We start from the raw sequence: 27,660 nt of genomic DNA on the forward strand, positions 1-27,660 counted from the left end.
CCCCCCCCCCCAGTGACAAGTCCCGTCCCCCCCCCTCAAGCCACCCCAAAGCAGGGGTCCCATCCCTGTGGGTTGGGGGGGGGCACAATGGGGTGACACCATAGGGGACACAAAGCTACAAAGCGGAATGACCCCCCCACAAGAGGGTAGCAGAACGGGACCCCCCCATATCATGACGCCTCCCCCCGCAGTGTCCTTGACCCCCTTCCCAGTGTGCAGGGGTGATACTGGGAGGGGGGAACTGGGGCCACCCCCTTGCTACTGGTTGGCAGCTTCACAAGCATCGATCCAGTCGCTGTAGACATCCACGGGCTCCGAGAGGTCTCAATGCGGGGGGGGGGTTAAGGCTCTAACGGGGAAATGGGGGTTCAGGGGGGGTCCCAGTGCCCAGTATGGCGGGGGGGGTGCTCCCAGTAAGGATACAAGTGATGGGCGTCTGGAACTCCTCCAGGCAGACGGTGCAGGAGATGACCCCCGTGTTGCGGGCACGGTCCCTGGGGGGGTGGCAGGGCACAAACTAGGGGTGACCCCCCCAAAACCACACACATGGGGGGGCCCAACGCCCCCCCCCCCGGCCCCCCCCACCCCCGACTCACATCTTGACGTCGCAGGACTTCTCGTGGTTGCAGAAGGGACACGTGAACTGCGTCTCCAGCGTCCCCGTCACCTTCTTCTTGGGGGGGGGCTTCCGCTTGGACTTGCGGCGCCCCATTGGCTGTGGGACCGGGATGGAGCCGGTTACCGGAGGGGTCACGGACACCCCCCCCGGGAGGGGATTCCGACCCCCCCGGCGGTGGTTTAGGGCACAACGGGGGGGGGGGCTGTGACCCCCCCCCCCAGGGTGATTCTGACCCAGGCGGGGGTGGTTTAGGGCCCCATGGGTTTGCTTTAGGCCCCATGGGGGTGGTTCAGGGCCTGGGGGGGGGGGTTGGACCCCATAGGGGGCGTTTAGTGCCCCATAAGGGGGATTAGGGCCCATAGCAGGGGTTTAGGGCCTATGGGGGTGCTTTAGAGTCTATAGGGGGGGTGCTTTAGGCCTCACGGGGGGGGTTAGAACCCCATAGGGGTGTTTAGAGCCCCATAAGGGGTGTTTAGGGCCCATAGGGGTGTTTAAGGCCCCACAGCGGTGCCTTAGTGCCCCATAAGGGGGGTTTAGGGCCCATAGGGGTGTTTAAGGCCCCACAGCGGTGCCTTAGTGCCCCATAAGGGGGGTTTAGGGCCCATAGGGGTGTTTAAGGCCCCACAGCGGTGCCTTAGTGCCCCATAAGGGGGGTTTAGGGCCCATAGGGGTGTTTAAGGCCCCACAGCGGTGCCTTAGTGCCCCATAAGGGGGGTTTAGGGCCCATAGGGGTGTTTAAGGCCCCACAGCGGTGCCTTAGTGCCCCATAAGGAGGGTTTAGGGCCCATAGGGGTGTTTAAGGCCCCACAGCGGTGCTTTAGGGCCTATGGGGGGGTCCGGGCCGCCCCGTCCCGCGCTCACCGCCCGCTCCCGCCGCTGTCCCTCTCCTTCCGGTGAGGCACTTCCGCCCGCGAGCTCTACTCCTATTGGCCGATGGAGGCGCGGCCGGCAACCAATCAGCAGAGGGAGAGGGCGGCTCCATCACACACCCCCCACACCCCCCCCCCATTTTTGGGGTGAAAAGCGGCGGTTTTGGGGTAACAGCGGCTTCGATCAAAGGCTTTTATTGGGGGGGTCCCTGAGGTCAACTGAGGTCACGGGGGGGGGGTCCCCACCATGTCCCCTAGGGCAAAGGTCACGGGGGTCCTGCCCCCTGCTGCAGCGGAGGACTCACAAGGGTCCATTATGGGGGTGTCCCCCCCATCTCCCCTGTACAATGCGGGGGGGTCAGAGGTGGGGTACCCCAATGGGGGCTCAATGGGGGGGCATCAAGGGGGGCTCAATGGGAGGGTACCAATGGGGGGGTACCAAGGGGGGTTACACAAGGGGGGGGACTAAGAAGGGGGGTACACAATGGGGGCTCAATGCGGGCGTACCAATGGGGGTTATACAAGGGGGTTACCAAGGGGGGGTACTAAGGGGGGGGTACACAATGGGAGCTCAATGGGGGGACACCAAGAGGGGGGTTACCCCAATGGGAGGCTCAATGGGGGCACCAAGGGGGGGAACACAATGGGGGGCTCAATGAGGGGGCACCTACGGAGGGTACCAAGGGGGGGCACCAAGGGGAGGCACCAAGGAGGGTACCAACGGGGGGCACCAGGGGGGGTTACACAAGGGGGGTACCAAGGGGGGGCACCAAGGGGTGGGTTACCCCAATGGGGGCTCAATGGGGGGGCACCAAGGAGGGTACCAAGGGGGGGCACCAAGGGGGGGTTACACAAGGGGGGTACCAAGGGGGGGCACCAAGGGGTGGGTTACCCCAGTGGGGGCACCAAGGGGGGGTTACACAAGGGGGGTACCAAGGGGGGGCACCAAGGGGTGGGTTACCCCAGTGGGGGCTCAATGGGGGGGCACCAAGGAGGGTACCAAGGGGGGGCACCAAGGGGGGGTTACACAAGGGGGGTACCAAGGGGGGGCACCAAGGGGTGGGTTACCCCAGTGGGGGCTCAATGGGGGGGCACCAAGGAAGGTACCACTGGGGGCAGCGGGGGGCGCTCAGGGGAGCCGCGGCGGCAGCACCACGCGGTGCAGGAGGCGCCCGGTGGCCTCCAGGAAGGTGACGGTGGCGGCGTCCGGCTCCAGGCGCACGTGGACGAAGCCGCCGGGGGACGAGGGGGCCCCGTAGAAGAAGCGGAGGGAGCCGGGGGGCACGGCCCCCCCGTGCCGCTGCGAGCCCTCCATGAAGTTCCCGGCGCCGCTCACCACGTAGCCCACCCCCCCCTCCCATAGGAACTATGGGGGGGAGAGAGAAGGGGGGGGGTCAGACAACAGGGACCCCGTCCCCCCCCGTGATGGGGACCCCCCCATTCAGACACTGGGAACCCCCCTGGGGGGGGCTCGATGCTGGAGTCTCAATAGGGGCAGACTGGGGCCCCCCATGGGAAGTTGAAGGGGGTCCTGTCTGTGTCAGGGGCCTACTGGGGGGCTCTATGGGTCCATGGGGTGTCTACAGGGTACATATGGGGTGTCCATGGGGCACCCATGTGCGTCTATGTGTGTCTATGGGGTGTCCATGGGGCACCCACGTGTGTCTGTGTGTGTCTATGGGGTGTCCATGGGGCACCCATGTGCGTCTATGTGTGTCTATGGGGTGTCCATGGGGCACCCATGTGCGTCTATGTGTGTCTATGGGGTGTCCATGGGGCACCCATGTGCGTCTATGTGTGTCTATGGGGTGTCCATGGGGCACCCACGTGTGTCTGTGTGTGTCTATGTGTGTCTATGGGGTGTCCATGGGGCACCCACGCGTTTCTGTGTGTGTCTATGGGGTGTCCATGGGGCACCCACGCGTGTCTGTGTGTGTCTATGGGGTGTCCATGGGGCACCCACGTGCGTCTGTGTGTGTCTATGGGGTGTCCATGGGGCACCCACGCGTGTCTGTGTGTGTCTATGGGGTGTCCATGGGGCACCCACGCGTGTCTGTCTGTATCTATGGGGTATCCATGGGGCACCCACTTGTATCCACATGTGTCTATAGGATATCCACGGGGCACGCATATGTGTCTCTGTGTGTCTATGGGGTATCTATGGGGCCCCCACGCGTGTCTATGGGGTATCTATGGGGCCCCCCGTGTGTCTATGGGGTATCTATGGGGCCCCCCTGTGTCTATGGGGTATCTATGGGGCCCCCACGCATGTCTGTGGGGTATCTATGGGGCCCCCAGGTGTGTCTATGGGGTATCTATGGGGCCCCCACGCGTGTCTATGGGGTATCTATGGGGCCCCCCCTGTGTCTATGGGGTATCTATGGGGCCCCCACGCGTGTCTATGGGGTATCTATGGGGCCCCCAGGTGTGTCTATGGGGTATCTATGGGGCCCCCACGTGCGTCTATGGGGTATCTATGGGGCCCCCCCTGTGTCTATGGGGTATCTATGGGGCCCCCCCTGTGTCTATGGGGTATCCATGGGCCCCCCGTGTGCCTGCGGGGCTGCCCGCGGCGCCCCCCGCTCACCTGCAGGTTGTGGTCGTGCCCGCAGAGGTAGGCGCTGACGCGGTGGCTCCGCAGGAGCGGGCGGAGGTGGCGGCGGAGGCAGGCGCTGGGGCCGTGCTCCCCCGCGGACCACACCGGGTAGTGCCCGGCCACCAGCACGAACCGGTCCCCGCCCGCCGCCGCCAGGCGCGCCCGCAGCCACGAGAGCTGCGCCGCCGCCGCCGCCGCGTCCCGAGGGGCGCCCCCCGCGCCGAAGTCGTCGCTGCCGCCGCAGAGCAGGACCGTGTCCAGCAGCAGCAGCCGCGCCGAGGCGTTGGTGCCCGGCAGCGACAGGCGGAGGCTGTAGTAGGGGTGCGGGAAGTGCCTGCGGATGGAGACCGTAGGGACAGGATCGGGACAGGATCGGGACAGGATAGGGACAGGATCGGGACAGGATCGGGACAGGATAGGGACAGCGTGGGGATAGAGTGGGGATAGAGTGAGGATGGAGTGGGGATAGAGTGGGGATAGGATAGGGACAGTGTGGGGATAGAGTGGGGATAGGATAGGGACATCATAGGGACAGCATGGGGATATCATAGGGATAACATAGGGACATCACCAGGCACAGGCTGTAGTAGGGGTGCAGGAAGTGCCTGCAGGGACAGAGACCATAGGGGCACGTGGGGACACCATAGGGATATCATGGGGACACCATAGGGACACTTGGGAACACCATCGGGACACTTGGGGACACCATTGGGATATCACAGGGACACCATAGGGACACCATGGGGACACCATGGGGATATCATGGGGACACCATGGGGATATCATGGGGACATCATAGGGACATCATGGGGACACCATAGGGACACCATGGGGACACCACGGGGACACCATGGGGACACCATGGGGATATCATGGGGACACCATAGGGACACCATGGAGACACCATGGGGACATCATGGGAACACCATAGGGACACCATGGGGACACCACGGGGATATCATGGGGACACCATAGGGACACCATGGGGACACCACGGGGATATCATGGGGACACCATGGGGATATCATGGGGACATCATAGGAACATCATGGGGACACCATGGGGACACCACGGGCACCGCAGGATGTGACCGTGGGGCACGGGGGGGCTCGGGGGCCGGTACCAGCGGGGCGAGCGCTGCCCGTAGGCGATCTGGGCCGTGACGTTGCCGGCGTGGTCGTGGTTCCCGGCCAGGACGAACCAGGGCAGGGAGCGGAGCCCCGGGGCCGTGAACACCCGCTCGAAGGTGTCCTGGGGGGACAATGGGAAATGGGGTTCCCCCAGAGAGTACCTACAAGCGGGGTCCCCCCCACTGAGTACCTGGAACCAGGTCCCCCCCATTGGGTACCTGGAACCAGGCCCCCCATTGGGCACCTGGAAGCAGGATCCCCCCCATTGGGTACCTATAAGTGGGGTCCCCCCATTGGGTTACATTGGAAGCGGCCCCCCCCATCGGGTACCGGGAAGCGGGGTCCCCCCCCATTGGGTTACATTGGAACCGTGCCCCCCCCATCGGGTACCTGGAAGCGGGGTCCCCCCCCCATTGGGTTACATTGGAACCGGCCCCCCCCATCGGGTACCTGGACGCGGGGTCCCCCCCCATTGGGTTACATTGGAACCGTGCCCCCCCCATCGGGTGCCTATAAGTGGGGTCCCCCCCATTGGGGTACATTGGAACCAGGTCCCCCCCATTGGGTACCTATAAGTGGGGTCCCCCCCATTGGGGTACATTGGAACCAGGTCCCCCCCATTGGGTACCTATAAGTGGGGTCCCCCCCATTGGGTACCTGGAACCAGGACCCCCCATTGGGTACCTATAAGTGGGGTCCCCCCATTGGGTACCTGGAAGCGGGGTCCCCCCCCCATTGGGTTACATTGGAACCGGCCCCCCCCATCGGGTACCTGGAAGCGGGGGTCCCACTCGTCCCGCACCCCCTCGTAGTAGAAGTTGTCCCCGAGGCGAGCACGAAGTCGGGCTCCGAGCTCCGCGGCCGCGCGCCCCATGGCGGCCGCCGTCGCCACCTCCCGGGGGGTGACAAAGGGGGGGTCCGGGACCCCCCCCAGTCCCCCAACGCCAGGAACTGAACCGAGCCCCCCCCGGGGCCCCCCCCCGACGCCGCCGTCACCGACACCGAGACCCAGAGCAGCAACAGCATCTGCTGGGCGGGGGGACACACACGGGGTTGGGGGGGGCCTGACCCACACCTATGGGTCCCATGGCCCCCCTATGGGATGGGGGAGGTGAAAGGGGGGGTCCCATGGGGCAGGGGGGGTCCTGGGGGTCCCAGCTCCCACCCATAGAACCCATGGGGCCGGGGAGGTCCCGACCCCCATCTATAGGACACGGGGGGATCCTGACCCCCATCTGTGGGAAACAGAAGGCCGGGGGGGGGGGGAGGAAAGGACGGTCCTGACCCCCACCTATGGGTCCCATGGGGCCGGGGGGATCCTGACCCCATCTATGGGACACGGGGGGGTCCTGACCTCCACCTATGGGTCCCATGGGGCCGGGGGGATCCTGACCCCATCTATGGGACACGGGGGGGTCCTGACCTCCACCTATGGGTCCCAGGGGGCCGGGGAGGTCCCGACCCCATCAATGGGACACGGGTGGGTCCCGAGTGTCCTGACCCCCCCCATAGATCCCACGTGGGTGCTTCCCATCCCGCCCCCCCACCCCCCCCGGCACCCACCTCCGCGGTCCCTCCTCGCCCCCCCCCGGGTCCCGCCGCCGCTTTATGGCCCCGAAAGGGGAAGTTGGGGGGGCGGGGGGGGCCCGGGGGTGTCACCTGATGGGACACGGGGATAGGGGCGGGGCGCCGGGAGCTGGGAACACTGGGAACGATGGGGACAATGGGGGTAATGGGGACAATGGGGGCAATGGGGGCGATGGGAGCGATGGGGACAATGGGGGCAATGGGAGCGATGGGGACAATGGGAGCGATGGGGACAGTGGGAGCGATGGGGACAGTGGGGGCAATGGGGACACTGGGAACGATGGGGACAATGGGATCAGTGGGGGCAATGGGAGCGGTGGGAACACAGAGTAATGGGGGCAATAGGGACACTGGGAGCAATGGGAACACTGGGAATACAGGGAGCAATGGGAACAGTGGGGGCACTGGGGGAGTATTGGGAGCAATGGGAAGGCTGAGAGTGGTGGGGGCACATGGGGACACTGGGGAGGAACTGGGAGTATTGGGGGCATTGGGAATAATGGGAATGCTGGGAATAAAAGAAGTGCTGTGATCACTGGGAATAATGGGAATGCTGGGAGTATTGGGGGCACTGGGAGTGCTGGCACTACGGGACCCCCCCCACTTCCCCTTTCCCCTCCCCCCCCCCTCCCCCCCCGCGCGCGGCGGCTCCGACACTTTTTTTTTTTTTTTTTTATTTCCTTTTTTTTTTTTTTTTCCTCTTTTTGCCCCTTTTCCACGATTTTTTTTGTTTTTTGCCCCCCCACCTCGTGGGGGGGGGGAGGGGGCGGGGGGGAGGGGCCGAGCCCCCCCAGCGGGAAATGACGTCACGACCACGTGTGGGGGGAGGGGGGGAAGGGGCGCTCTAAAGGGGGCGGGGGGGGGGGAACCCCCAAATGTGCGGCGCTGGTGCAAAGGGGGGGGGGGGGGGGGGGACATCGCCCCTCCCCCACCCCAATGGGGGGGACCCGAAGTGGGGGGAAAGGGGGGGTGGGGGAGGGGCCCATTGCTGGTGGGGGGGTCCCCAAATGTTGGGGGCCCCCATTGCTGGTGGGGGGCCCCAAAGGGGGGGGTTGGGGGTAAAATGGGGGGGGGGAGGGGTGGAAATAGGGTGGGGGAGGGGCAATGCAGGAGGGGGGAGGGGAGTAAAAAGGGGGAGAGGGGCTTCGTTTTGGGGGGGTCCACGGGGGGGGGGGAAGGCACGTGGGGGGGGGTCTAAGGCAAACGCAATTTTGGTCCATGTGACCCCAAAAATAAGGGGGGAGGGGGGAGGGGCTGGACCCCCCCAAACTGCCCCCCCAAATCAACCAAAGGTGCAGAAAACCCCCAAAACTGAGGAAAACGGCCCCAAAATCCACCCTCCCCCCCGCCTCCATCATGGCCCCCCCCCCTCAAGTGACCTAAAAGTGATGAAACCCCCCCAAAAAATGAGGGGGGGAGGGGCAAAATAGAAGAAAATTGGGGGTTTCTCCCCCCAAAGCACTTAGAGAGGTGGGGGGGGAGCCGAAAAGGGGGGGTTTGACCCCAAAGGGGGGGGGGGTTTGACCCTGGTGGGGGGTTAAATGGGGGGGGTGACCCTAAAGTGTGTAGGGGGCAGTTTGACCCCCAAAATAGGGAGATTGGAGCAAAAAGTAGGGGTTTTAACCCCAAAAAGGGGGGGGTCTGACCCTAAATGGAGGGAAGGGGGTTTGACCCCCAAACTTGGGGGCGGGGGGTGACCCCAAGTGGGGTTGGACCCCAAAACGAGGGGGTTTAACCCCAAAATGGGGGGGGTTGGACCCCAAAATAGGGAGCGATAACCCCAAAATTTGGGGGTTTGACCCCAAACATGGGGGTTGAACACCAACATAGGGGGGGTTAGACCCCAAAATGTGGGGGTTTGACCCCAAAATGGGGGGGGTTGGACCCCAAAGGGGGGGGGGAGGGGCCTCGCCCGGGGGGGGGGTAATTGCACTTAATTAAAAAAATGAGCGGGGGGAGGGGCGCGGGGGGGGCCCCCAAAGGTGATTGGGGGGGGGGGGGGAAGGGGGATTTTGGGGGGGGTTTTGATGTTTTGGGCCCCCCCGGCCCCACTCACTGACCTGCAGCAAGGGGGAGCCCCCCCATGGAGCCCCCCCGGCACACGCGTGTGGGTGCGAGTGCGAGTGCTGGTGACCGGGGCACGCGCGTGTGCAAGGGGGGGGGGAGGGGCCCAACCCCCCCCCCCATGGGGGGGGGGTGGGGGAGGGGCTGAGGGAGGGGGAGGGGACACATCAGAGAGGCCGAACCCTCATCCACGTCGGGGGGGGGGCAGGGAAAGGGGGGGTGTTTGGGGGGAAAAGGATGGGGGCGCGGGTGGGGGAGGGGCTGCGGGTGCTTTTTTTGGGGGGGTTTTCGTCGTTTTTTGACTTTTTTTTGTGGGGTTTTGTCCTTTTTTTTTCCTGCGGATTCTCCTCGTCCGGGGGCGGCATCAGAGGAACCAGGACTGGGGGGGGGGAGGGGGGAAGGGGCGGGGTCAGGGGAGGCCACGCCCCCTCTCATTGACCCCCATAAGAGGCACTGGGGGGGGGGGTAGATGAGGCCACACCCCCTTTGACCCCATAGGACCTCTGCCCCCCATAATAGGAACTTGGGGGGGTAAGGGGGGGCGTGGCTACGTGACGTCACACCCCCTTGACCCCTCCCCATCACCCCCCTCCCATAGGCCCAGCCTCAACACCCGGCTCGTGGCCAGCAGCCAATAGGAGGCCGGGTTCTATGTAGGGTGGGTGCCCCACCCAATCCTTGGTGCCAACCCCCCCTCACACCCCCCCCCCCAACCGGGATGTGGCGCTGCCACCCCATTGGCTGCCTGGCAACCGCACCACCGCACCCTGACCAATCAGCACTCCCCGTCCCGCCGCAGCGCCTGCAGCCTGCCAAGGCTGAACGGTGCCAGCCAATCAGCTGCTGGCTCCGCCCCCTTCTCCCTGGCGGTGCCAGCCAATCAAGCTGGCGAGCCGAGGTCCCCATTGGCTGCCAGCCCTCGCTCCCCCCTTTCCTATTGGCTCTGGGCCTGCGCTGCGGCCTGCTCCAGTGCCAGCCAATCAGAAGCCAGCGCCACAGGGCAGCCAGCCAATCGGGCGTCGTGCCATGGCTCTGTGGGGCCAATGGGGGCGCCCAGCTGGGGGTCATGACCCCTGGACCACTGTGGTGGTGATGAGGGGGGGCTGTTGCCAGGGCGACGAGGCGCCACCCCCACCTGTATCCCCATGTGATGATGTCACCACCCGTTGCCCTGGCAACCTGATGGGACCACCACGATGGGGGGGCCCCAAGCGCTGTGGGGAGGACCCAGAGGGGACCCCAATTTGGGGGGGGGGGGGGGGGCTCGTACCTGCTGCTGGGGGAGGGTCAGAAAGTTGCCGTCGCGGGGTCCGAGGCCGACAAGGCGGGGGGCAGTGGCGGCGCCTGACGCTGCGAATGCTGCGGGCAGAGCGTGACACGCGTGTGACACGTATGTGACACATATGATGTGCGTGACATGTGTGTGACACATACGGTGTGTGACATGTGACACACGTGTGACACATATGTGACACATATGATGTGTGTGACGTGTGTGACATGTGTGTGACACGTATGTGACACACATGATGTGACATGTGACACATATGTGACATGCATGTGACACACATGGCACCTATGCGACAAACATGTGACACACATGTGGCATGTATGATGTGTGTGACATGTATGTCGTGTGTGACACCTATGTGACTCATGTGTGACACGTGGCACGTATGATGTGTGTGACACCTATGTGATATATATAATATCAGTGTGACACATATGTGATACATATGACATGTGTGTGACACGTATGATGCACCACCGACAGGCCCCAGCGTCACAGCTGACGAAGGCATAGGGGGTAACACGTTTGTTCACATGTGTGCGTTCACATGTGTGTTCATGTGTGTGTTCACGTGTGTGTGTGTTGTTCCATCCCCCCATCACACGTGTGCAGCCACACACACGTGTGCACACGTGCACTGCACAAAGCAGGGGTCACGCACCTCATGACGGTGGCACCAGGATCCCCCCACCCCAGAACCACTTACCTGTGGGGTCCCCCCTTGTGTCCCCTCCCCATTGTGCCCCCATATCCATGTTCCCCCCCATAGGATGGAGCCAGCAAAGGACAATTGAGGACCCTCCATGTCCCTTCCAGCACCCAAATCCAGGTCCTGGGGGGTAAGAAGTGGGACCCCAGCAGCCTGTGACTGCTCCCCCCCCCCCCATATCGGGTCCAAAAGTGGGGGGAACAATGGAAAAGGAGGAGGAAGAGCTGGGAATGGGGTGGATGAGGCGCTGGTGATGGAGGTGATGGAGCACGGGCAGCCGGGGCACCCTGGGGCACCCCCTTGGGCACCTGAGGCCCCCCTCAAGGACACCCCCCCCCAATGGGGTCACCTTGTGTCACCGGGGCTGCTGCTGGGGACCCCCAGGGCTGATGCGGCCGCTTGTGGCACCGACACCTGCACCCCATTGAGCCCCACTGCACCCCATGGAGCTACATTGAACCCCACTGCACCCCATGGAGCCCCACTGCACCCCATGGAGCTACATTGAACCCCACTGCACCCCATTGAGCCCCACTGCACCCCATGGAGCTACATGGAACCCCACTGCACCCCATTGAGCCCCATTGCACCCCATTGGAACCCCACTGCTCTGCACCCCATTGAGCCCCAATGCACCCCGTTGAACCCCACTGCGCCCCATCGAGCCCCAGTGCACTCCATTGGAACCCAGTGCACCCCACTGAGCCCCACTGCACCCCATTGAACCCCACTGACCTACATTGAATCCCACTGCACCCCATTGAACTGAACCCCACAGCACCCCACTGCACTAATGCACCCCACTTCACCCCCCTGCACCCCACTTACACCCCCCTGCACGCCACACACGGTTCCCCCCCCGCCACATCTCAGGTCCCGGCTGCAGGTGCAGTGGGGTGCAGTGGGGTGCAGTGGGGTTCAATGGGGTGCAGTGGGGGTCAATGAGGTTCAATGGGGTGCAGTGGGGTTCAATGGGGTGCAATGGGGTTCAATGGGGTTCAATGGGATTCAGTGTGGTGCAGTGGGGGTCAATGAGGTTCAATGTGGCGCAGTGGGGTTCAATGGGATTCAATGTGGTGCAGTGGGGTTCAATGGGGTTCAATGGGGCGCACTGGGGTTCAATGGGATTCAATGGGGTGCAGTGGGGTTCAATGGGGTTCAATGGGGCGCACTGGGGTTCAATGGGATTCAATGGGGTGCAGTGGGGTTCAATGGGGTGCAGTGGGTGCCGGGCACTTACGGGGTGCAGCGGCCGCTCCGCCCTGGGGGCCGCTGGGGGCTTTGTGCTCCGGCGGGGGCAGAGGCAGAGGCCGGGCCAGGGGGGCCCCCGCAGCCCCCCCAACCCTGCCCTGCGCCCCACAGGGCTGCAATGAGAACACGGTGACGGGCACCCGGGGGGGGGGCTTCAGTGAGGCCTGGGGGGTCTCCGGTTGGGGGTCCCCGTTGTGGGGGTCCCTGCTTGGGGGTCTCCGGTTGGGGGTCCCCGTTGTGGGGGTCCCTGCTTGGAGGCCTTGGGCTGGGGGATCCCCATCGCGTCCCCCCCACCCCGGTCCTGAACCCACCGCTGCATCCAGCGCGGCAGCCCGGCCTCATTTGCATACAGGCTCCGCCTCTCCTCTCCGATTTGCATACAGACCACTCCTCCATACCCATATCCGCTCCTCTTCGCGCTCCAGCACCTCCCTCTCTGCCTCATTTGCATACAGGCTCCGCCTCCTCCACAGCCGACACCCCCCGAGACCCCGCCTCCTCCTTTGCCTCCAGACCGCGCCCCCTTCACCGCGCAGGTCCTAGCGCCCGCCCTCCCCACCGGCTCCCCCCGCCTTGCCCGCTCCGTGCGCCCCGTCCCGTCCCACCTGGGGGCCCTGGGCGGCGCCGTCGGCGCAGACGAACTGCACGAAGTCCTTGAGCGAGTCCTGCCCGTGGTGGTATCGGATCGTGGGGTGCGCGAAGTAGGGGCTCGACTGGGGCAGGAGGGACCCCGACGGGAAGTGCAGCGCCGAGGCCGTGGCCCTCGGGCTGCCTGCAAGGACCCTCAGCGCCAGCACCCACACCCGCGGCACCCCAAGGTGCCAGCACCACCCCCACCACCACCCCCCCTCCAATAGGGAATGGGCGCTTCCTTTCGTCCCCGTCCCCCCCCCCCCCCCCCCCACGCCCCATGGCACCAACCACCACCGCCGCGGGGGGGTTCCGGGGGTCTCACCGGGGCGGACGCCGGCCAGGACGGGCAGGGGGTGGTGGCCGAAGGCCATGCGGGGGGCGGCGCCGTGCCCCGAGAGGGCGCTGCAGAAATCCAACTTCCCCGACTTCTTCAGCGATGCCGGGCCTGGGGGGGGGCCGGGGGGGGGATGTGGGGGGGGAGACACCCGCACCCCCCCCCCCGCCCGACATCCCCCCCCATGGACCCCCCTATCACCACCCTGCGCCCCATAACCCCCCATGGACCCCCCAGCACCCCCCCTTTAGAGGCCAAGCACTAAGGGACCCCCCCATCACCACCCTGCACCCCATAACCCCCCCATGACCCCCATAGCCCCCCCCTTTGTCCCTCCCCATTACACCCCCCCATCCCCCCAAGGCTCCCCCCCCACTTTTGAAGCCAAGCTCTGAGGGACACCCCCATGACCCCATAACCCCCCCATGACCCCCCCATCCCCCCGTACCCCCTCTTTCCCTCCCCTTCCTTGCCCCCACCTTACATCCCCTCAAGGACCCCCCCACCCCCTCCCCTTTAGAAGCCAAGCTCTGCGGGCCCCCCCCATCACCACCCTGCACCCCATAACCCCCCCATGACCCCCATAGCCCCCCACTTTGTCCTTCCCCATTACCCCCCCGTACCGCCCCCATCCTTGCCCCCCCCCCCCCCCCGTTATCACCCACCGGTGTCGACGTCCCCCCCCCACGGCCCTTGGCTGCTGCCGGGGGCCGGGGACCGGCCCGGCCCGGGGTAGAAGACGTCGTCCCCGGGTCCCTCCAGGTCCCCTTCATCCAACGCCTTGGGGCGCTTGGGGCCGCTGTGGGGACGGGGGGGTCACGGCCACGGTGTGGGGCACCCCCCGTGGGGACAATGGGGAGGGCGCCCCCGAGGGTCCCATGGGTGCTATGGGGTGGTTATGGGAGGTTCCATGGGGGGCTCGGGGGTACCTGGCGCTGGGGGGCCCCAGGGGCCGGCGGCCCAGGGCCACGGGGCTGATGTTGTAGTAGCCCCCCGGGCTCTCCAGGTCGGCCAGGGAGAAGTTGGGGCCCGAGGCGGTCGCCACCGGGGCTGGGGGACAATGGGGGAGACGTGGGGGACACAAACGGACCCCCCCCAACCGAGCACCCCCATGCCCCCCACATCCCCATGTCCCCATATACCTATATCACATATCCCATATCCGCATATCCCCATCCCATATCCCCCATATCCCCATTTTCCATATCCCATACCCATATTGCCATTTCTCATATCCCATATCCCCGTATCCCATATCCCCATTATCCCATATCCCCCTGTACCATATTCCCATACCCAATATCTCAATTATGCCATATCCCATATCCCCATATCCCCACTCACTCTGGGACACTCGCACCAGCTCCGTCACATTCCAGACCCCTGACGTCACGAAGCAGTCCTGGAAGCTCAGGTGCCCTGGGGACACAGGGATATGGGGTATGGGGTATGGGGTATGGGGATATGGGGTATGGGGTATGGGGAATGGGGTATGGGATATGGGGTATGGGGATATGGGGTATGGGGTATGGGATATGGGGTATGGGGAATAGGATATGGGGTATGGGGATATGGGGTATGGGGTATGGGGAATGGGGTATGGGATATGGGGTATGGGGATATGGGGTATGGGATATGGGGTATGGGATATGGGGTATGGGGTATCGGATATGGGGTATGGGGATATGGGATATGGGGTATGGGGTATGGGGTATGGGATATGGGGTATGGGATATGGGGTATGGGATATGGGGTATGGGGTATCGGATATGGGGTATGGGGATATGGGATATGGGATATGGGGTATGGGGTATGGGGATATGGGGTATGGGATATGGGGTATGGGGATATGGGATATGGGGTATGGGGTATGGGATATGGGGATATGGGATATGGGATATGGGGTATGGGATATGGGGTATGGGGTATGGGGATATGGGATATGGGGTATGGGATATGGGGATATGGGGTATGGGATATGGGATATTGGGATATGGGATATGGGGTATGGGGATATGGGGTATGGGATATGGGGTATGGGATAAGGGGATATGGGGTATGGGGTATGGGATATTGGGATATGGGATATGGAGTATGGGGTATGGGATATGGGGATATGGGGTATGGGATATGGGGTATGGGATATGGGGATATGGGGTATGGGATATGGGGTATGGGATATGGGGTATGGGATATGGGGATATGGGGTATGGGATATGGGATATGGGGTATGGGATATGGGATATGGGGTATGGGATATGGGGTATGGGGTATGGGATATGGGGTATGGGATATGGGGTATGGGATATGGGATATGGGGTATGGGGTATGGGATATGGGGTATGGGATATGGGATATGGGATATGGGGTATGGGATATGGGATATGGGGTATGGCATATGGGGATATGGGGTATGGGATATGGGATATGGGGTATGGGATATGGGGTATGGGGTATGGGATATGGGGTATGGGATATGGGGTATGGGATATGGGATATGGGGTATGGGGTATGGGGTATGGGATATGGGGTATGGGGTATGGGGTATGGGATATGGGGTATGGGATATGGGATATGGGATATGGGGTATGGGATATGGGATATGGGGTATGGGGTATGGGGTATGGGATATGGGGTATGGGGTATGGGGATATGGGATATGGGGTATGGGATATGGGGATATGGGGTATGGGATATGGGATATTGGGATATGGGATATGGGGTATGGGGATATGGGGTATGGGATATGGGGTATGGGATAAGGGGATATGGGGTATGGGGTATGGGATATTGGGATATGGGATATGGAGTATGGGGTATGGGATATGGGGATATGGGGTATGGGATATGGGGTATGGGATATGGGGATATGGGGTATGGGATATGGGGTATGGGATATGGGGTATGGGATATGGGGATATGGGGTATGGGATATGGGATATGGGGTATGGGATATGGGATATGGGGTATGGGATATGGGGTATGGGGTATGGGATATGGGGTATGGGATATGGGGTATGGGATATGGGATATGGGGTATGGGGTATGGGATATGGGGTATGGGATATGGGATATGGGATATGGGGTATGGGATATGGGATATGGGGTATGGGATATGGGGATATGGGGTATGGGATATGGGATATGGGGTATGGGATATGGGGTATGGGATATGGGATATGGGATATGGGATATTGGGATATGGGATATGGGGTATGGGGTATGGGGTATGGGATATGGGGTATGGGGTATGGGGTATGGGATATGGGGTATGGGGTATGGGATATGGGATATGGGATATGGGGTATGGGGCACTGGGATCCCTGCGCTCTCACCATTGGGCAGTGGTTTGATGTCCGCATCTCCGGGGGGGTTTCCCGTTTCGGATTGGCTGGAGTCTGCGGGAAGGACGGGTCAGGGACCCCCCCATAAAGGGGACCCCCCCATAACGGCCCCCCCCATTAAGGGGACCCTCCCCAATAGCAAGGTCCCCCCCCGCCAGCCCAAGAACCCCTTATCCCCATGGGGTCATTCGAGGTGAACCCCCCCGGGTCCATCCGGGTCCCCCCCCCCCATCAGATGCCCCATGGCTGAGGGAAGCAGCAGCCAAACGGGGGGGGGGTGGTGTTGGCAGGGGGCCGGGGGGGGCCGCTGTGGGGCCGGGGGGGGGCCGGGGCCGCCGTGGGGCTGGGATGGGGGCCAGGAATGCGCTGGCCCCCCGCCAACGGCAGCGCCAACAAAGCCGCCATTGTCTGCGCTGCATGGGGGGGAGTGGATGTCTGGGGGGGCCCCCCCAAACCCGACTGGGTCCCCCCCCCCCCGAGCATCTGGGGATCCCCCCCCCCCATTGCCAACATTTGGGCCCCCCCCGTGTTTTCCCCTCCCCCATCCCACGGACACCCCCCACCACCACCCGGGAGGGGGAGGGGCAGGAAAGGGGCTGCCCCTCCCCCCATGGTGACCCCGCCATGGGGTCAGCGGGGTCGTGACCTCTGGGGGGGGTCCCCACCCCATGGATGCCCCCCCCCCGCCTCAGTTTCCCCATCTGGAGCCTGTATCTCTATGGGTCTCCAGCCCCATAGCAGCCCCATAGCAGCCCCATGGCTCAATGGGGGTGCCCCCCACACTGACCCCTATGGCCCCCTCCAGCTGCCTCCAGCCCCATGAGTCCTAGAGACCCACAGAGCGTCCGCATGGAGCCCCATAGAGGCAGCCCTATGGAGGACCATCGTGCCCCATGGAGCCCTATAGATCTCTACAGAGCCCCATAGCTCCACCTGCACCCAGCCCCTATGGGTCCTGCCGGCAGACCCCTATAGACAGAGCCTTATGGAGCCCCATAGAGCACTTTAGAGGCCCACGGAGCCCCATAGAACCCTATGGAGCCCCATAGAGCCCTACAGCCCCCCAACTCCCCCCACACCCAGCCCCCCTGAAGACTCCTATAGACAGAGCCCCATAGACCCCACAGATGCGCCCCACAGGCCCCTATAGGCACGTCCGGACCCCCCCAGCATGGACCTGGGGTGCTCCCCCCTATAGGGGCGCAGGCAGAGGGGGGGGTCCCGCTGTAGGGGGGGGTCCCCATAGGGTCCCCTTTGCCGCGGTGCCGCAGCGCCATTCGGGTGCCAAAAGGCGCCGCCATCTTACGCCAAGGGGGGGGGCGCTGGCACCGAGCCCCCCATTCCCCCCCCCCTCAGCCCCCCCCCGCGCCCTGCAGCCGCCCAAGGACCCCCCCAGCCATGGCGGGGGGGGCCCGGGGGGGGCGCGGGGGGGGCCGGGGAGCGCGGGGGCCTCGTGCGGCGCTCGGGGGCACGGTGCCAACCGGGGCCATTTTGGCGGCGTCGGTGGAGCCGCGGTGGGGCTCGAACCCGCGGCAGCCGGGGGGGGGGGGGGACGGGACGGGGACAAGGGGGGGGCATGGGTTTATATGGGGGGGTTGGCACCCCCAAAGGGGTCCAAGTTCTGCCCCCCACCCCCACCCCCTGTAAGCACTCAAAAGGCTTCGTTCTGGACCCAAATTCCTTGATTCTGGACCCAAATTCCTTGATTCTGGACCCAAAACCCTTGATTCTGGACCCAAATTCCTTGATTCTGGACCCAAATTCCTTGATTCTGGACCCAAATTCCTTCATTCTGGACCCAAACCCCCTGATTCTGGACCCAAATTCCTTGATTCTGGACCCAAAATCCTTGATTCTGGACCCAAAATCCTTCATTCTGGACCCAAAAGGCTTCGTTCTGGACCCAAAAGGCTTCGTTCTGGACCCAAAATCCTTCATTCTGGACCCCAAATCTTTCATTCTGGACCCAAAATCCTTCATTCTGGACCCCAAATCTTTCATTCTGGACCCAAAATCTTTCATTCTGGACCCAAATTCCTTTGTTCTGGACCCAAAATGAGTCGTTGTCCCCCCCCCCCCCCCCGGGCAGAGGTTGGGATGTGCCCCCCCCCCCGCACGCACACACGCGTGTAACCCGGCTCCATGCACACGCGTGTGCTCTGGGGGCGCGAGGAGCCGGTGCCAGGGCACGGACAAGGGGAAGGCAACGCCTGGAGCACGGCCCCGGCACCCGGCACGGCCCCCATGGGGCTCGGTAGGAGCCTGGCACCGGCACAGCGCGGTGCTGGGTGCATGGGGCTCGGCACAGGGCTCGGTGCAGGGCAGAGCCTGGTGCTGGCTGCACGGCACAGTGCATGGTGAGCGGTGCATGGTGAGCGGTGCATGGTGTGTGGTGCGCAGTGCATGGTGTGCGGTGCATGGTGAGCGGTGCATGGTGAGCGGTGCATGGTGTGCAGTGCGCAGTGCATGGTGAGTGGTGCATGGTGAGCGGTGCATGGTGTGTGGTGCGCAGTGCATGGTGTGCGGTGCATGGTGAGCGGTGCATGGTGAGCGGTGCATGGTGAGCGGTGCGCGGTGCATGGTGAGCGGTGCATGGTGTGCAGTGCGCGGTGCATGGTGAGTGGTGCATGGTGAGCGGTGCATGGTGTGCAGTGCGCGGTGCATGGTGAGCGGTGCATGGTGAGCGGTGAGCGGTGCATGGTGAGTGGTGCATGGTGAGCGGTGCATGGTGAGCGGTGAGCGGTGCATGGTGAGTGGTGCATGGTGAGTGGTGCATGGTGAGCGGTGAGCGGTGCATGGTGAGCGGTGCATGGTGTGCGGTGCATGGTGAGCGGTGAGCGGTGCATGGTGTGCGGTGCATGGTGAGCGGTGCATGGCAAGGGGCTCGGTGCATGGCGCAGGGCTTGGCACAGGGCTCGGTGCATAGAATAGCGCAGGGCTCGGTGCAGAGCCCAGTGCACAGCGGAGCCTGGTGCTTGGTGCATGGCACAGCACAGTGAATGGTAGAGCCCAGTGCACAACACAGTTCTTGGTGCACGGCGCAGGGTATGGTGCAGCACAGTGCTCAGTGTACGGTAGAGCCTGGTGCACAACATGGTGCTCAGTGCATGGCACAGCGCATGGCACAGCGCAGTCAATGGTAGAGCCCGGTGCACAACACGGTGCTGGTGCTCGGTGCATGGCTCTTGGTGCGCAGCACGACCCAAGGCTCAGGGCTCGCTCCAGCACCGATCCTGGCGCACATCCCTGCTCCATGCACAGCCCCTGCTGCCTGCCTGGCACACGCACGGCACATGCATGGCACACACAGAGCACACCCATGGCACACGCATGGCACATGGCTGGCACATGCCTCGCATACACACAGCACACACATGGCACGTGCATGGCACACGGTACACGCATGGCACACACACAGCACACGCATGGCACACACACGCGCACACTTTGGCACACTCACGGCACACGCATGGCACACACACAGCACATGCATGGCACACACACAGCACACGCATGGCACACACACAGCACACGCATGGCACACACACGCGCACACTTTGGCACACACACAGCACACGCATGGCACACACACGGCACACGCATGGCACACACACGGCACACGCATGGCACACACACATGCGCACACTGTGGCACACACCTCGGCTTTGTGTGAAGCCCCCCACGGCCGCCACCACCCCATCAGGAACCTATGGGGCCGGGGGGCGATGCTCAGATCCCCCCATAGGGACCACCATGGGGGGGGGGGGTGTGAGCAGCGGTGACGCCATCGCCCCCCCCCGGCACTCACCGGGCGCATGGACAAAATAAGCCAGGTAGAGATCGAGCTCCTTGATGGTGACGCCGATGTGGTGGGGCTGGACGCAGAGCCCGGGGCTGGCGCATTGGGGCGCCTTGGCCAGGCGCTCGCCGTCGGTGCTCTCCAAGGGGACCCCTTTGAAGAGGATGACCATGACCAGGTCCAGGCGCCAGACCTTGTCCGCCTGGCGCAGGCAATCGATGCGCCGGATCTTGCCCTTCTGGTCCGGGTTGGAGAGGACGCAGCAGGGCGGCTTCTTGCCGGTGACGGAGAGCACGAAGTCCTCGCGGCACTCGGGCCGGATGTCCTTGCGCAGCTTGGCCAGGAGGCGCGAGGCCCATTTCTGCTTGACCTCCGGCTTCTCGCCCAGCAGCTCGTCCTTGACGGCGCGCTCCTCCTCCTTGGACATCCTCTTCTCGTGCTTCTTGAAGTACTTGCGCTTGCGGGCCTGCAGGTTGAACCACGTGTAGGAGAAGGCCCGCACGTGGGGCAGCAGCGCCTCGATGAAGGGGTGGAACTCATCCTGTGGGGCACAGCGATGGGGGGGGGGGGGGACGGACACGGATACCCTTACCCCGTGTGCTTCGCCACGGGATGGGCCTGCCCCACATCTTGTCCGACCCCCCCCCGCCTCGCATCACGTCCTGCCCCATGGTTGGGTCTCCATCCGCGCCCTCATCCTGACCAGGGAGCTTGCAGGGGTTGATTCCCCATCCTGCCCCATCCTGGGCCCTGTTCTGCTCAGGGAGATCCCAAGGGATGAGCACTCAGCCTGCCCCTCATCTGCCCCTTATCCTGCCCCTCATCAGCCTCTCATCCTCCCCCTCATCTTGCCCTATATTCTGTTCAGGGAGATCCCAAGGGTTGAGCACTCATCCCTGCCCCTCATCTGCCCCTTATTCTGCCCAGGGAACTCCCAAGGGATCACCCCTCATCCTGCTCCCCATCCTGAACCCATCCTGCCCCTCATCCCATGGGATGCTCCCAACCTCCATGAACCCCCCCCCCCCAAACCACCCCGGTCCTGCACGGAGCATCCCGGGGACGCCCCCCCTTGTGCTTTGGGGTCTCCCAGCATCACCCCGCTCCCACACGGGGCATCCCGGTCCTTCACGGGGCTCTCCCGGCACACGCGGCCCCATCCCGCCCCCACGGGGATGCTCGGCACCGCCGGGGACGCAGGATCCGAGCCGGACCCATGGGACCCCCGCGGCCCCGGTGCGGGCACCGCAGGGAGGAGCCGGCTCCCGGCCCCGCCGCTCCCGAGCTCCGGCCCCGTCCGTTCCGCGGTGCCGCTCCCCCGTCGGGGCTCCACCGGGTCCCGGTGCCGCCGCTCCCGTTCCCCGCCGCTGCTCCCCGCTCCCTCCCCATCCCCGCTCGCCGTTGCCGTCGCTCCCGGACCCCATCGCGGTGCCACCGGCGCCTCGCCCGCCCCGTCCCGCTCCGTTCCGTACCATCGCGGCGGCTCATCCCGGCCCTGGGCAGCTGCCAGTCGGGCCCCGGTGGGGCAGAACCGGGGATGGGGGGGGACACAACGGGGGCTGCTGCGGGGCGGTGCGGGGTTAACGGCGGCTGCGGGCGGTCGGGGCGGAGGTCGCGGGGTCCCGGTTACCGGGATGTGATTGGGGGGGGCGGGTCCCAGCGATGGGGACACCGGGGAGGGGTCGCTGCTGTAGAGGGGGGGTCCCGGTGCAGCCGCGGAGCCGCAGCCGGAGCCGCCGCCGCCACCGCCGGGCGCGGAGCCGCCGCGGCCCCTTTTGGCACCGGGACCGGAGCGGCGGCGGCCAATGGGAGCGCAGCGCGCGGGGGGAGCGGACACCCCATTGGACGGGACGGGATATGGGGGGAGGTTAAGGGGGGGGGCGGGAACCGGGGAGGGGGGGAAGTAAAGAAGGAGCGGGGGGGGGACGGACACGGTGGAGTTCGGGGCCGGGACATAGAGAAAAGGGGAGGAAACACCCAAAACCCCGCGATCTGCACCCAAAACCCCGCGATCTGCACCCAAAACCCCGCGATCTGCACCCAAACCCCGCGATCTGCACCAAGAACCCCACGATCTGCACCCAAACCCCGCGATCTGCACCCAAAACCCCGCGATCTGCACCCAAACCCCGCGATCTGCACCAAGAACCCCACGATCTGCACCCAAAACCCCGCGATCTGCACCAAGAACCCCACGATCTGCACCCAAACCCCGCGATCTGCACCCAAACCCCGCGATCTGCACCCAAAACCCCACGATCTGCACCCAAAACCCCGCGATCTGCACCCAGAACCCCGCGATCTGCACCCAGAACCCCGCGATCTGCACCCAAACCCCGCGATCTGCACCCAAAACCCCGCGATCTGCACCCAGAACCCCGCGATCTGCACCCAAAACCCCGCGATCTGCACCCAAACCCCGCGATCTGCACCCAAAACCCCGCGATCTGCACCCAGAACCCCGCGATCTGCACCCAAAACCCCGCGATCTGCACCCAAACCCCGCGATCTGCACCAAGAACCCCACGATCTGCACCCAAACCCCGCGATCTGCACCCAAACCCCGCGATCTGCACCCAAAACCCCGCGATCTGCACCCAAACCCCGCGATCTGCACCCAAAACCCCGCGATCTGCACCCAAAACCCCGCGATCTGCACCCAAACCCCGCGATCTGCACCCAGAACCCCGCGATCTGCACCCAAAACCCCGCGATCTGCACCCAAAACCCCGCGATCTGCACCCAGACCCCGCGATCTGCACCCAAACCCGTGTCGGGGCGGCGCGGGGGGGGTCCCGCTCCCTCGTGCAAAAGCCTCGTGCAAGAGGAGCAGCGCCAGGGTCGGGCGAGGACGCCGGGGCCGCGCTCACACAACGGGCACCCCCCCTCCCGTTCCCGGGGCTCCCCCCCCCCAAGCTCACACCGGGATATGGGGGGGGGGGGGATGAAGTTGGGGGGAAGGGGGGGATTCCCGGATTTTGGCCGCTTTCCGCAGCCCCGTGGCACGGGAACAGCCCCAAACCTCTGTTTCTGCCCCCAAATCCCTGTGCACGGTGCTCGGAGCCAAACCCCCCCTTCCCCCCCCCCCGGTAATTAATTCCCTCTGTGCATGGAGAAAATCAATTCCAAAAACACCAAAATTTGGGCGTTTCGCCGTCGGGGCCGGGGGGAGGCTCCTGCGCGTCCGTGCCCACAACCCCCCTGAGCCCCAAACCGCGCGGTTTTCACCCCAAAACCGCAATGAGGAAGCGTGCAGGGGGGGTGCACCCGGTGGTGCTGCCCGGCCCCCTCCTTTTCTTTGCAGAGCCTCTGGAAGGGGATGTGGGGTGATGGGGGGCACACAAAGGTACCCAGAACCCCTCTTGCTCTGCCCCACAGCGCTCGCAGGCATCCAGGCCCACCAGCACCCATGTGGGCATGGGAAGGGGTCCCCACAACCTGGGTGTCCCCCCCATGGCTGATGGCGATGGCGTGGGAGAGTGGATGTGGGGGGGTCACTGACCTGAACCATGGCCCCCCCATAAGGACAAAAGAGCTGCCAGGCCAACCTTGCCCCAGTGGGATACCCACGACCACCCTATAGCCCCTATAGGGACAAAGAACCACCAGGTCAACCCAATGCCATCAGGACCCATGGTGCCCCATAGGGACAAAGAGCCACCAGGTCAACCCAATGCCATCAAGACCCATGATGCCCCATAGGGACAAAGAGCCACCAGGTCAACCCAATGCCAGCACTACCCCTGTGAGGACAAAGAGCTGCCAGGTCAACCCAGCACCATCCAGACGCCATGGGTCTCTCACAGAGACAAAGCCACCAGATCAACCCAATGCCATGAGGACACCATGGGCCCCCCCATAGGGACAAAGAGCTGTAAGGTCAACCCAATGCCATCAGGACACCCCCATAGGGACAAAGAGCTGTAAGGTCAACCCAATGCCATCAGGACCCATGATGCCCCATAGGGACAAAGAGCCGCCAGGTCAACCCAATGCCGTCAGGACACCGTGGGTCACCCTATAGGGACAAAGAGCCACCGGATCGGATGGACCCAATGCCATCAGGACACCATGGGCCCCCCCATAGCCCCCATAGGGACAAAGAGCCGCCAGGTCAACCCTCTCCCATTCCCCTACCCAAGACCCCTCCCGAACGCCCCATCCCTCGGCGGCGCCGCCGGTGCCAACATGGAAAGATCCAGATCCTGCGGCGCGGGATGTGGGGGGTTACGGGGAAGGGGGGGTCCCCGCTATGGACCTGGGGGTCAGCGTCGAAGGTGTGGGGCAGGGGGGGGACCCCACTGGGGCTCGCCATTGGCTGCGGCGGCCCCGCATTGAGCCGCAGTGTCGAGGCGAAGCCACGTCGCCGCGTCCGCAGCTGCGAGCGCCCGGCAAAGCGCCAGCGCGGGGGGGGGGCGGCGCCGGAGCGGGAGGGAAAAGCCCAGAAAAAGGCAGAAAACGGGGAAAAAAAGGAAAAATGAGCAAAAAAATAAAAAAAACACCCTTTTTTTTTATACACCCCCCCCCTTTCCCCAACCCCCCCCCCTTTCCCCGCCTTCCCGCGCCGTTGCCAGTTCCCCCCCGGCCCTCGGCTTCGCCGGGAGAGAAAACAGCCCAAAAGCGCCGGAATTGCCGCCAAAAATCCCCCCCGGCGGCCCCTGACGCCGCTGCCAAGACCCTCCCGTGCGGGGGGGGCGAGGATGAGGAGGGGAGGGGAGGGGGGGGAAGAGGGAAGCACATCCTGGACCCCATCAGTAGGGAATGGAAGGGGGGGGGATGCCACAGGGGACCCCGGCACAAGGCCGGGATGCGGGAATGACGGCGGGAATGTGCCGGATGGTTCTGGCGACGGAGGGAGCAGGCGGGGAGGGGGTCCAGGCGGTGTCGGGGGGGGGCTGAGGTGTTGGGGGGGGCTGAGCTCTATGGAAGGAGCCCCCTGCCCATTCCCTGCATCCAAAGGGATCCCTGGAAGGAGCCGCCCTGGATCCAAAGGATCCAACGGATCCAAAGGACTCAGGCAGCGCGGGGGGGGCGGTCCAAGGGGTTTGAAGGGGGGGGTTGATGTCTTTAGGGGGGTCTGAGGTATTATGGGGTGTCTGATGCATGCAGAAGGAGCCGGTGCCCATCCCCTGCATCCAAAGGTGATCCCTGGATCCCTGCCCTGGATCCAAAGGGTCCATGAATCCAGGGTCGGGATCCAAGGGGGTTTTTTTTTGGGGGGGGGTGTCTGAGGTAATTGGGGGGGTCCTGGGGTATTATGGGGTGTTGGATCCGTGCGGATTGAGCCTCCTGCCCATTCCCTGCCCGCAGCCACGTGGAGATGCCGGGTTCAGGAACGCGGCGGGACCCCCCCTTATTCCCAATGGAAGAAAGCCAAAGGGCGGTGGGGGGGTGGGGGGGGCTGTGCCCCAGGCAAAAGGGGGGGGTCCCAATCCCCCCCCCCTCCTCACACTGCATTGATCTGGGGGGGGGGGGGGGGTTCACGCCGCATTGGCTCCAGGCGGTGCCGCAGCGCCGGGGCCGATGCAGTTTGGCACCGACGGACGCAGGCGTCCGGGATCCAAACCATTCCTCACCCCCCCCCAACGCCCCCCCCCCCCCCCCCCGCTCCATCCCTATCCCAAAACCCAGCCCCCCCCCCATCTAATTCCCACCATTCCCGATGCAGAGCGGGCCCGACCCTCACCGTGGCCTCGTGCCAGGCCCGGCCGGGGGGGGCCCCGCGGTGCAGCCGCGGCCAAGAAAGCTTTTTGTGGCCCATCAATAATTCAGGCCCCCCCCCTCGGCCCGGCCAAAGGCTCCTCCATTATTGATGCCTCCAGCAGCCAATGGAGGGGGACACACACACACACCACACATGTGGGACACGCGTCAGGTCACGCGTGTGCAAAGCATCGCCGCGCACACGCTATGAACATGGGAACCCCCCCCTTTTCTCCTTGTTGGGGGGGGGGGGCACTGATTGCATCAGCCACGGGGCCCCCGCCTCGCACACGCGTGTGCTGTGCACCTGGCGCCCGCGCTGCCACGTGTCGCACACGCGTGTGCGCGCGCAAACCCCCCCCGGCACCTCCAACCCCGCCACACGCGTGTGCGAGGCCGCGCACGTGGGGAGCATCCGGATGAGATCCCCCCCCCCCCAAGCAAACGGGTCCCATGGGGCTACGGCCTCGCCATTGGCAGGACCCACACGGAGCCGTGGGGCCCATAAGCTGCGTTGAGGAGGGGTCCGTGGGTTCCTCGCGCCATGGACACGCGTGACCGTAGCGGTGCCGTTATCCACGTCCATGGCATCGCACGGCACCGGTACCCGGGTGGCACCGGCCCAAAGCGGCTGGGAAAGGGGCACATTGGGATGGGAAGGGAAGGGAAGAGGGGGGGGGGATGCACACGAGCACACGCGTGAGCCTTCCCTCGGCTGCCGCCGCGCACACGCGTGCGCACGCAGGGGCGCTGGCGCGTGCACACGCGTGTGCGGGGCGGGCGCCGAAGCCTCGAGAAGCGGCGCTGGCCTCGGGCCCAGGCGCCAGCGGCCGCCAAAACCGCCCCGAAAAGCGGCGGAAAAGGGGCAAAAGGGGGGGGGCGACGCCATTGGGGGGGGCACAGGGGCCCCCACCAGGACCCCCATAGGGGGGGTGCCAAAAGCCCCCCCCCAATGTGCCCCCCAACCCCCTAAGTGACCCCCCCATGGGCACCCCCCGATGTGACCCCCGCACCCCAAACCCCCCCCCCAACACCGTCCCTAATGGAAGCGCCCGGTGCCCCCCAACCCCCCCATGGTCCCCGTTATGGGCCCCGGGGCCGGGTCTGGGCGCGCAGCCCCGTGGGGGGGTCCCGAGGGCACCGTGGGGCAGCGCTGCCCCGTTCCCCCCCCACCGCCGCCGCCGCCGCTCACAGGGCACGGGGGGGCCCGCTCGGGTCCATCCCCCCCTCCCCTCGGTACAACCGGGACCTGCGCGGCTGCGGGCGGGAAGGGAACAGGCGCCGGTCCCGTTACCGGTAACGGGAGGGACCCCCCCCCCACCACTTTAGAACCGAGGGGGCGGGGGGGGCACACAGAGAAGTCCCGGACCCCCCCCCCCTCCCGTTACCCCCTATCTCCCTCCTCCCATCGGCGCCGCCGTTACCGGGCGCCCCCCCGTTCTCCCCCCCCCCCCGGCGCGGCCGTACCTGGGTCAGGCAGTACGGGGAGTACATGGCGGCGGTGTCAGCCGCGCCGGGGCATGGCGGGGGGGGCCGGGGGGGGCCGGGGGGGGGTCCCGGGGCCGGGGGTCCCGGTACCGGCGGCGCGCGGGGAAAGTTTGACCGAAGTTGGCGCCCGCCGCACTTTTGCCGCGGGAAGCGCCGCGGTGGCCACGCCCCCACCCCGCGCCAGGCCACGCCCCCTCGGGAAGGACACGCCCCCCCCTCCAGGTCGCGCCCCCCCCCCGACTC

General features: G+C 64.9%; 3 protein-coding genes across 5 annotated transcripts; all 3 read right to left on the bottom strand.

Moving 5' to 3' along the window:
- Window positions 1-2: 2 nt before the first annotated feature.
- LOC308231060 (transcription elongation factor 1 homolog) lies at window positions 3-1,530 on the bottom strand. Of its 2 annotated transcripts, none has more exons than XM_080636169.1 (4): window positions 1,481-1,530; window positions 597-715; window positions 424-494; window positions 3-323 (listed from the first exon to the last, which is right to left on the bottom strand). In XM_080636169.1, exons 2-4 carry the CDS (start codon window positions 710-712, stop codon window positions 259-261), a joined length of 252 nt encoding a protein of 83 aa, XP_080492295.1. In that variant the 5' UTR covers window positions 713-715; window positions 1,481-1,530; the 3' UTR covers window positions 3-258. The 2 variants fall into 2 exon arrangements, with proteins under 2 accessions (XP_080492295.1, XP_080492296.1); XM_080636170.1 differs by having other exon boundaries at window positions 262-330.
- Window positions 1,531-2,617: 1,087 nt separating this feature from the next.
- ACP5 (acid phosphatase 5, tartrate resistant) lies at window positions 2,618-7,787 on the bottom strand (the record flags this gene model as incomplete). The annotated part of the gene is given in 8 exon segments (XM_080636209.1): window positions 2,618-2,854; window positions 4,076-4,418; window positions 5,208-5,335; window positions 5,987-6,138; window positions 6,141-6,243; window positions 6,778-6,919; window positions 7,548-7,645; window positions 7,734-7,787. Coding segments are annotated over 8 exon segments (1,257 nt in total).
- Window positions 7,788-9,178: 1,391 nt separating this feature from the next.
- Window positions 9,179-27,529, bottom strand: NFIX (nuclear factor I X). Of its 2 annotated transcripts, none has more exons than XM_080636142.1 (10): window positions 27,397-27,529; window positions 20,236-20,767; window positions 16,419-16,481; window positions 14,428-14,502; window positions 14,013-14,133; window positions 13,749-13,882; window positions 13,072-13,194; window positions 12,722-12,888; window positions 10,136-10,224; window positions 9,179-9,244 (listed from the first exon to the last, which is right to left on the bottom strand). In XM_080636142.1, exons 1-9 carry the CDS (start codon window positions 27,421-27,423, stop codon window positions 10,153-10,155), a joined length of 1,314 nt encoding a protein of 437 aa, XP_080492268.1. In that variant the 5' UTR covers window positions 27,424-27,529; the 3' UTR covers window positions 9,179-9,244; window positions 10,136-10,152. The 2 variants fall into 2 exon arrangements, with proteins under 2 accessions (XP_080492268.1, XP_080492269.1); XM_080636143.1 differs by lacking the exon at window positions 27,397-27,529 and adding an exon at window positions 21,699-21,721 and having other exon boundaries at window positions 20,236-20,692.
- Window positions 27,530-27,660: the final 131 nt, after the last annotated feature.

This window comes from Psittacula echo (assembly GCF_963264785.1).
Source record: "Psittacula echo genome assembly, chromosome: 30".
In the NCBI taxonomy this organism is placed as follows: Eukaryota; Metazoa; Chordata; class Aves; order Psittaciformes; family Psittacidae; genus Psittacula; species Psittacula echo.

Bases quoted from the DNA above. Each gene is read 5' to 3' on its own strand.
- LOC308231060 (XM_080636169.1), bottom strand. From the start codon at position 712: ATGGGGCGCCGCAAGTCCAAGCGGAAGCCCCCCCCCAAGAAGAAGGTG. The intron at 495-596 runs GTGAGTCGGGGG...CCACCCCCCCAG, and splicing joins AAGTCCTGCGACGTCAAGAT to GGACCGTGCCCGCAACACGG. The intron at 324-423 runs GTATCCTTACTG...CCCCGCATTGAG, and splicing joins GTTCCAGACGCCCATCACTT to ACCTCTCGGAGCCCGTGGAT.
- NFIX (XM_080636142.1), bottom strand. From the start codon at position 27,423: ATGTACTCCCCGTACTGCCTGACCCAG. The intron at 14,503-16,418 runs GTGAGAGCGCAG...CTGTGTCCCCAG, and splicing joins CATCAAACCACTGCCCAATG to GGCACCTGAGCTTCCAGGAC. The intron at 10,225-12,721 runs GTGGGACGGGAC...CTCTGCCCGCAG, and splicing joins GCGCCGCCCAGGGCCCCCAG to CATTCGCAGCGTCAGGCGCC.